We start from the raw sequence: 9,008 nt of genomic DNA, 5'->3' as shown, positions 1-9,008 counted from the left end.
TTTAAAAATACTTTTATCATGTCTGACACATCAAATGCCTAATGTCTAAACATGATTGAGAGCCGAGGGCCATATGTAAATGTATTAAAATGTAAATGTAAATATAATGTATTGAATAAATTAATAATTGATTAATACATTAATAAGTTATATATCTTATTCATATCTTATATATATATTCTTCTGGTGTCTCTGTAATGTATGTCTAGCGTTTCACAGGATGCAGTCAAACTGGCACTAGCTTTATATAAAACATAAAAATGACACCACACAGTTTTACAATTACCTGGAAACACCTGGACCACAGCAAAGCATTGCGTGTATGTCAGGCCTGTCTCAGCATGGTCTGGCTCTTTGATGTAGTAAAGAGGCCTTGGGGTCGGGAGTCTGTTCATCACAGGGAGACCACAAGTCCACATTTTACAATTTTAAACGGTACACAGGCCATAACTGAAAGAAACAGAAGTACTGAACATATAATGTATCAAATAAAATTCATGTATATCTTGTAATGTTTCAAAAATGAGAAAACTAACAAAGAAATAAACATTTCCTTTACAGTGTTGAAAAAAAAAACTTAAAGCAAATATCTGCATATTTTAAGCGTGTTAAGCAAAAATATCACTAATTACCCAGATTGTTTGGTAACAGATCTTAGTCAGCGCCATATTTAATTTTTTGACAGGAATGAACAGTACAGTGTAGGCTATTCACTGTTGCAGTTTACTCTTGTTTATCAACATACCAATTGTTCAGCAAAGCAACATCTTGAGTTGGCAAAAATTTTGCGATCTATAACCTTTATCCACATTTTTCCTACGCCCCATGACGCTTTGCGCAAATTATGGGAGTAACTTCCGTGTGCACTGTAAACAATCAGCAAAAGGTTCGCTCTATGAACGCAATAATAAGCATTTTCAAAAACTGCGTACAATGAGGTGACATTGTTTTACTCACCCTTCAACCATCGATCATTAAAAGGAAATTTAAAAGTGTAACAAATTACTTTCAACGTACCATGAATAACTCCTAAAGATCCTCTTTCTATCCACTGCAATATTACGGACGTGTTAAATATCATTATAGTAATATATGTCTATATTTCCTAACAATTACGTTTTACAGCATCTGTGTGAAAACAAACCTGGAATGAGACATGAGGATTTGAGGAGAAAAACGAAAGATTCTTAGTGCATTCCTGGGAAATATTCATGGTTTATATCGTAAATTAAATCGTGAGAGCAGACCACAAAATGCAGAGTATATGTTGTCTTTTTTTCATGTACTTACAGCGGAATACAAAGGAATCGTGAAAATAATCAGGAGGAAAATAATGCAGTGGGCTGAAAAGAGCTATTCTATAGGCTATATATTGTTGTTATATCGCGTCACATTAAAATACCAAACGTAACGTTATTGTCCTGACTTCTGAAAACAGAAAAGGAATGAAAATACAGCCCATTCAGTCAAAATTACGGATAAGGATTATTTGTAGCGCAATCTTATGATTTAAAATGATTTGTTGCAGTCTTTTTGAGTGGAACTTCCCCAAACCGGAAGTGCCTCCCATAATTTAAAGGGGGAGTACAAGTTGATTACTGTTAAAGAGTTGGATTCTCATTCTAAGCATGGACAAAATTTCAAAAAACAATTTGGACGTATGACAGAGTATTTCTGTGCTAAAAATCTTACTTCCCGGTTTGTACAAGTTTTGGAGAGTTTTTTTCGACCGTGGCTCTTCATGACGTAAACAAGGGTGGAACTCCTTATATGGGCATTTCTCCCGGAAGAGCGCACCCATCAACTTGCTTCATTCAGCAGCTCTGCACTGGACTTGCTCGGGAAGAATGTCTCCAAAGAAGTGTGTTTTGGTTGTAAGGGAAAGATAACTTTGTTCAGCTTCCTAAAGAACCCAAAGTTATGTAAACAGTGGATGCAGTTTGTTTTTCCGGAGCAGCAATGCAGTTTCACAAGCCTGTTTGTTGACGACCGTTTTATAAACAAGGCCCAGTTCGAGCTGGATTAGCACATCGTTTGATACTGAAGGATGGAGCGTCCCAGCTATAAAAGATCCCGGTCATGATTCAGAACTGCAAACGGTAGGGAAACTGCATCAAATGTCTGTGTTTTGTTGGCATTCGGCGCTCAAGTGCTCGTCACTCTTTAGCTCCGCCCACGGCGCGCCTCCAGGAGCTCGGCTGTTTCCGGAGAAAATTGTAAAGCTGTATCTTTCTTTTATAAATATGATCAAACTAAAGACTTTTTGGAGATATGAAGGATGCAGTACTACTCTATAGGTACTCAAGATTAACATGAGATTGGGTGAAACTGTGTGTGTTATGTCCCCTTTAAAACGCAGTAGGCTCGTTATGAAAAAGGTGGATACGGTGATCCTCACAGCCTCGTTTTCATCCGCGTTAAATTCAATATGGCGTCTAACCTGATTAAGGTCTGTAAAAGCAAAAATGTTACATGCATATGTAAGTAAGTAAATAAATAAAGTGTGTAGAGGTGTGGCGTGTGTCAAGCTTGGGTGACAGATTCGATTTTTTTGATAGAGGCCTTGTTTTTCGATTTTTCCCCTACTGTTATAAAAATAAAAATCAATGAAACTACACTATCCTTAACCCGTAAAAACGTCAAACAAAAACGACCAAAAACAAAACGCTCATGTCACTCACTGCCACGTCGACAGTAGGCTACGCAATATTTTAATAACAATAATAATGAAACATGATAAAACTACAATAATAATAATAATAATTAATAATAATTTATTATTATTATTATTATAAAACTACAATATTTGCGTATTGCGTATACAGCAGCCTCTCTTTTATCAATTGCATATGTAGGCCTATCAGTTTCCCTAATTTTAAAGCATAGTGAATGAAAAGCAATTAATAGTCAAGCATAGCCTACATGTGAACACATTATAAACTTTAAAAAGCATCTCTTCATGCAACTTAAGTTCGTTGAGACAAATAGCTTTGATGACTTCTATTTTTAAATCAATCTGTAAATCAATCTAAATCCAATGTGTAAAATAATGATCAGTAATAAAAAGTTAGTATTTGTGCACATATAGCCAATTGTTGATGTACATGCACAGTGTCTTTAAAAAATTACTGTTATTTTATTCTTTATAATATAATATATAATATGTAATATAATATATAATTTGAGCTTGTTTTAAGTCTCGGTTGCTGTAAAGAGTCAGTCTTCCTCTGACAAGTAATTTGACGGAACGTGATCTGCGCAGAAGTGCTCGCGCGCTGTCCGTGGTACTGAACACACGAGAAGCCGCTGCTTTCAGTCGGCGTTCTTACTTTTTATAAGAATTTTGTTTTTTATTAATATACATGTGTTTTTATAACCTTTTTTACATTTTGTTAGTTAAATTGACTATAATAATATTTTATATTTATTTTAATATAGGCCTACGTGTTAAACAAACTTCCAAATAGCCTCAAAAATTGTATCAATTATGAAGCGAATTTTAAAAAAGACTCACTCGGAACACATAACTGAGCTATTTACCTGTTTAAGCACAATTTGAAATTGTGCATCATCTTTGTGAAAACAGTGGATCGTGACCATCGTGATGTTTATATATCAAACATTGTGACATTTAGTCCTTCTGTAGGAAAAATACAAATGTATATATTTTTTGTTGTTGTTGTTGGACAACGACATGCTTTTTAAATTATAACTGCATTTAATATTGAATTATATTTCCAATAAGAAGATAAAATTGTATCTATACTTACATTTGTAACATTTCGGCATCCCAAGTATAGTGCCTAGCCTTCGACTGCAAATACAAAATACGAACGACAAAAATTGCAGAATTAAAAACTAATAAATTCAGGACTTCATTTCGCTTTTATTAATTAATGCGAGTGTCACATATTATAATTTAGTGCTGGTTGGGAATGAGGTCCTCCTAGTGGCAACGGGTGGAAACATAGAAAGAGGAAAATACTATCAAAAAATCTCCATCATTACACAATTTCCCATCACATGTTAGCTTATCTATTTTATTTTCCACAATGGTGAAGCATAAAGGAAATATGGGCTATTATTTTCCTGTCAAACATTAGTTCCTTATGAAAGGTAAGGTTTGATCCATTGTCTCATGCATCATTGTACACATGATCTGTTCTCACGCACATCTCTGAAGTTGCAAATACAAAACATAACCGTTTTGAGTCAAGCAAAAATACTTTCTCCGTCCTTTTATTTAATGTATGCTGTTCATGAGTAATAGGCATCATATGACAGATCCTTTACTGTACATAACTCTTTTATCTGGTTCTGTTTCTATTTGCTGCATGGACCTGTTTATTAAAATGAGGGACGAATTCATTTATATATTAAAGGATATAAGTAGCCTACATATATGATATCAATCAGGTATCTGCAACTGTATGAGGTACATCTTTAAAGTATTAAGCACACTTTGAACAATATTTTACATTAGCAAATAAACGTTTTGCATTGTAAATATATAAAAAAATTTCCACAGACAGATGACATAGATGTGGCATGCGATCACATATATCCTATACAAAAGTAGAAGTCACGCGTTGAGAGAGAGAGAGAGAGAGAGAGAGAGAGAGAAGTGTGTAAAGGAGGAGACTCTCAGTAGTGTTATTTAGCCGTGGATACATTCTTGGATGAATGCACCTTAGACCGACCATCACAACACTTATGCTCTTTGATTTCATATGAATCAGTCAGACACGCCGCGAGCGCTGGAAACTTCAAGCCTGAGATCTGATGCTCAACAGGTTAATTGCGTTTGATCACTTCAAGAGTGGTTCTGCACTGATTGTGAGGCTTGCAAATACATCGATGATGGATTTCCAGGCGGTTCTGGGCGATTTCATTCAGCTATCCGCGCGGAGTGTTTTACTGTCGCTGCTGGTGTGTTTAACGCTCATGCTCTGGCGTCGTTCCGGTCGGCGGCAGCTACCGGGTCCGTTCTCTTGGCCGGTCATCGGTAACGCCGCTCAGCTCGGTACCTCACCTCACTTTTACTTCACCCGGATGGCTCAGAAATACGGCGACGTGTTTCAGATCAAGCTGGGCAGCCGAAACGTGGTGGTTCTGAACGGAGACGCAATTAAAGAGGCGCTAATTAAAAAAGCTGTCGATTTCGCCGGCAGACCCGATTTCGCTTCGTTCCGGGTCGTGTCCAATGGGAAAAGCATGGCGTTCGGTAACTACAGCCAGTGGTGGAAATTGCATCGGAAGATCGCGCACAGCACCGTGAGAAACTTCTCCACAGCTAACATCCACACCAAGCAGACGTTTGAGAAGCACATCGTGTGCGAGATCGGAGAGCTCATCCGCTTGTTTCTGAATAAAACCCGCGAGCAGCAGTACTTCGAGCCTCACCGGTATTTGGTGGTGTCGGTGGCGAACACCATGAGCGCCGTTTGCTTCGGGAACCGGTATTCGTATGATGATGAGGAATTCCAGCAGGTGGTGGGCAGAAATGATCAATTCACTAAGACAGTCGGAGCTGGAAGCATCGTGGATGTGATGCCTTGGCTGCAGTACTTCCCAAACCCAATCAAAACGCTCTTTGACCAGTTTAACGCGCTCAACAAGGAGTTTAACGAGTTCATTTATTCCAAAGTGGCGGAGCACCGCAAGACTCTTTTACTGAGCCTCGTCCGTGACATGACTGACGCGTTCATCGTTGCTCTGGATAAAGGGCTGACAGGGGCACCGGGGGTCTTTCTGGATAAAGAATACGTGCCACCGACCATCGCAGACATTTTTGGGGCCAGTCAAGACACTCTATCTACGGCTCTACAGTGGATCATTCTGTTACTAGTCAGGTAATGCGTTTTGTCCACCATAAATTTACATCTTAGGGGGTGACTTCATTTACTCACCCTCAAGTCGTTCGAATGATCATTTCATTTTAATACACTAGTCAACATTTGAAGTGGATCAAAACCTTTCATCAAGTTGCCCTAAAACCCAAAATGCGTTCTTGTCTTAGGAAAACGCTGCTCATTGGTCCATGATTTATACTGTGAAGCGGAGGGGGGTTAAGCATATCAAATTTACAGTCTAGCTGTAAAACAGACCAATAATAATGATGACTCATTTTACACTGAGGGGCATATCCTTAATTGTATGCTCTCTAGAATAATTACGCTTTTATGTTTTTTTTTTTTTTTTTTTTTGAACACCATAAATCAGCACTTTCATTGCATGAAAAAGAGCCGCTGCAATACATCATCTTTTGTGTTGCCCAGAAGAAAGTAAATATATGGGTTTGGAATAACATGAAGATGAGCGAATGATGCCAGCATTGTAATTTCTTTGCACTTTTAGTGTGCAATGCGGCAACTCAGAGATTGTCCACAAGAGATGGACGGATCTCAATAACACCAAAGAGCTCTCATGTGTTATGTAACTCTTCCGTGCAGGTATTAGCAGCAACTAATGAGGGCAGGTTCCAGCAACACAAAATGAAATCTGACCCACTAACACTTTTAAACATGTAGGCCACTCTGTGAAACTCAAACACAATGACTGCTTCATGTAGGCTACTAGCACCGATGAGATAAGAGGCCGGGTTTATTTATAAATAGAAGTTATGTGGAATACAATTTCATTGAAATCATCAACCAAATTTAATAATGTTGTTTAGTCTGCCTATTTGCAATATCCATTTTCAGTTCAATCCTTGATGATTGGGTAAACTCAGAAAGTTGAAAATGTTGGTCTTCACTTACATACTTGCAGGTATCCAGAAGTCCAGAAACGTCTTCAGGAGGATGTCGACAAAGTAGTGGATCGCAGTCGTCTTCCAACCATCGCAGACCAGCCTCATCTTCCATACGTCATGGCTTTCATCTACGAAGTCATGCGATTCACCTCGTTCGTCCCTGTAACGATTCCCCACAGCACGACCACGGACACGTCCATCAACGGTTATCCCATCCCTAAAGATACCATCATTTTTGTCAACCAGTGGTCTTTGAACCACGACCCGACCAAATGGGACCAACCAGAGGTATTCAACCCACAGCGCTTCCTGGATGAGGATGGAGTTCTCAATAAAGACTTAACCACCAACGTACTGATCTTCTCCGTGGGGAAGCGTAGATGCATTGGAGAAGACCTGTCTAAGATCCAGCTTTTCCTCTTCACCTCCTTGCTGGTCCATCAGTGTAGTTTTATAGCAGAAGCTACTCCCAGCATGGACTATCTGTATGGGCTCACGCTTAAACCCAGATCCTTTAAAGTGTCTGTCACACTCCGTGACACCACAGAACTGCTTGAGAGTTTGGTAGGAACGTCTCAGACTCCTACACAAAAGAGACAGAGACCTCAAGTTTGAAGGGAAATCAAAGCATGCAACTTAAATACTTTGCCAAATGAAGGTGGCTAAGAAAACGAACACTGAAGAATCTCTCATATCTGCATTATAGCAATACATTTATAGACGTAAAACTCAGGCAAAAACTTTTTTTGTTGGCTCAGAATGAGCTACGGCAATAAAAACACGCCCATTCATTACTGTAACTACATGATGCACTGATTTATGGTATATTATGCAAGAGTAGCAAAGCAGAAGCTACACAACAGGACACAGCATGGTTTATTCAGACAAATACTAGTTGGTTTCTAAGAGTACTGAGACATCTACATGCATAGCACTATTCAGTCGAGAAGTTTGTGTTACTAATTCTACTTCTTCTAGCTAGCAGATATACATTTAGACTCAGTTATAGATGATTTGCCCTCATCATGCTTCAATCTTTTAATGCCAACATTTTTTATTAAGTGGTTTAAAGTCAACGTGAAACACTGTTCACAACCCATTTTACTTCCATGACATATTTCCTAATGAAACAAGATATTCGATGAGAAAAAACTGTGGTGCAGTAATTGATTTTATCTATTTGAAACTGACTGGGTCATGAAAAATCATTAAGTCATTACATTTTGATCAAAGATTACAGACGAAATAATTAACTTGGACTAATATGCAACACTTAATCAACAATAAATTGGGTTGATTACATTTCATGTTGACTTTAACACATTTAGTTATTATTTTAAATCACTGCATTGAGCTTAAAGTACGTTTTTTTGTTCAGTTGTTGCTTAGGGTACTTTAGCTCAAATTAGCCCTATGCTGCATTTTTAACCTCCCTATATAAAGTTCATAAAATCAGACATTTGTACAGTATAATCTTACAGCACTTTATTGTTCTTGATAATATTTCCCGATTCTTACTACAGCATTGTTGAAGTCTGTGCCTTATTATTAGAGACTTCTTAGCATTAATCTATAATTAAAATAAACATAGGCGGGTTTAACACAGTTCACTTCCATTGTGTTCCCGCAACATCCTTCCCAATCAAATATTGTCTGGAGATCCTCACAGTGGGTCACAGGAAGTCTCCAGTGAAACTATTCTGAACATCTATGTTTATTATAAGTTGAATGTGATATTTCATATCTGGCACATGATGTTGTGTAGACGAAAGGAAATACATTTTGTGTCCCTCGGGTCCCTTCTAGTTAGGGGAATCCTGAAGGGGAAATTCAGGGTTTGTTAACTAACATGTATAAAATGTTACGATTACTAATTTTTGCTCATTTCTAACTGCTGCAATATATTTTTGAACTGTAATAGCGATATTTGATCTGCTGGAATATATTTTTGGACTGTAATAGCACTTGTTAATAGACTGCTGGCCTGTATTAGATCTACTATATTTGATATGCAAAAGATTGATATGTAAGTTTGATATGTAGTTCCTATTATGTGATACCAACATGTAATATTATATTTTTCTACTTCATATAAGCTCTGACATTTGGCTGCTCTGTGAATTCTAAACTGCATTCAGTTTACAATTTTTGTAATTAAATTTAGTGGCTTATATAATATATATAATATTTAATATATAATAATATATACATACATATATATACATATATGTACATATACATATATAAACATATA

The 9,008-nt window shown here is 37.4% G+C and overlaps 1 protein-coding gene across 1 annotated transcript; it reads left to right on the top strand.

The window, feature by feature from the left end:
* The first annotated feature begins 4,608 nt into the window (after positions 1-4,608).
* Positions 4,609-7,988, top strand: cyp1b1 (cytochrome P450, family 1, subfamily B, polypeptide 1). The gene is made up of 2 exons (XM_016561703.1): positions 4,609-5,852; positions 6,772-7,988. The coding sequence occupies exons 1-2, from the start codon at positions 4,783-4,785 to the stop codon at positions 7,367-7,369; spliced, it is 1,668 nt and encodes a 555-aa protein (XP_016417189.1). The 5' UTR covers positions 4,609-4,782; the 3' UTR covers positions 7,370-7,988.
* The last annotated feature ends 1,020 nt before the right edge of the window (positions 7,989-9,008 follow it).

The sequence above is a fragment of the Sinocyclocheilus rhinocerous genome, unplaced genomic scaffold (assembly GCF_001515625.1).
Source record: "Sinocyclocheilus rhinocerous isolate Xijiao unplaced genomic scaffold, SAMN03320098_v1.1 scaffold1069, whole genome shotgun sequence".
Classification (NCBI taxonomy): domain Eukaryota; kingdom Metazoa; phylum Chordata; class Actinopteri; order Cypriniformes; family Cyprinidae; genus Sinocyclocheilus; species Sinocyclocheilus rhinocerous.
This window is presented reverse-complemented; position numbering and strand designations above follow the sequence as displayed.

Bases quoted from the DNA above. Each gene is read 5' to 3' on its own strand.
- cyp1b1 (XM_016561703.1), top strand. From the start codon at position 4,783: ATGCTCAACAGGTTAATTGCGTTTGATCACTTCAAGAGTGGTTCTGCA. The intron at 5,853-6,771 runs GTAATGCGTTTT...ACATACTTGCAG, and splicing joins ATCATTCTGTTACTAGTCAG to GTATCCAGAAGTCCAGAAAC.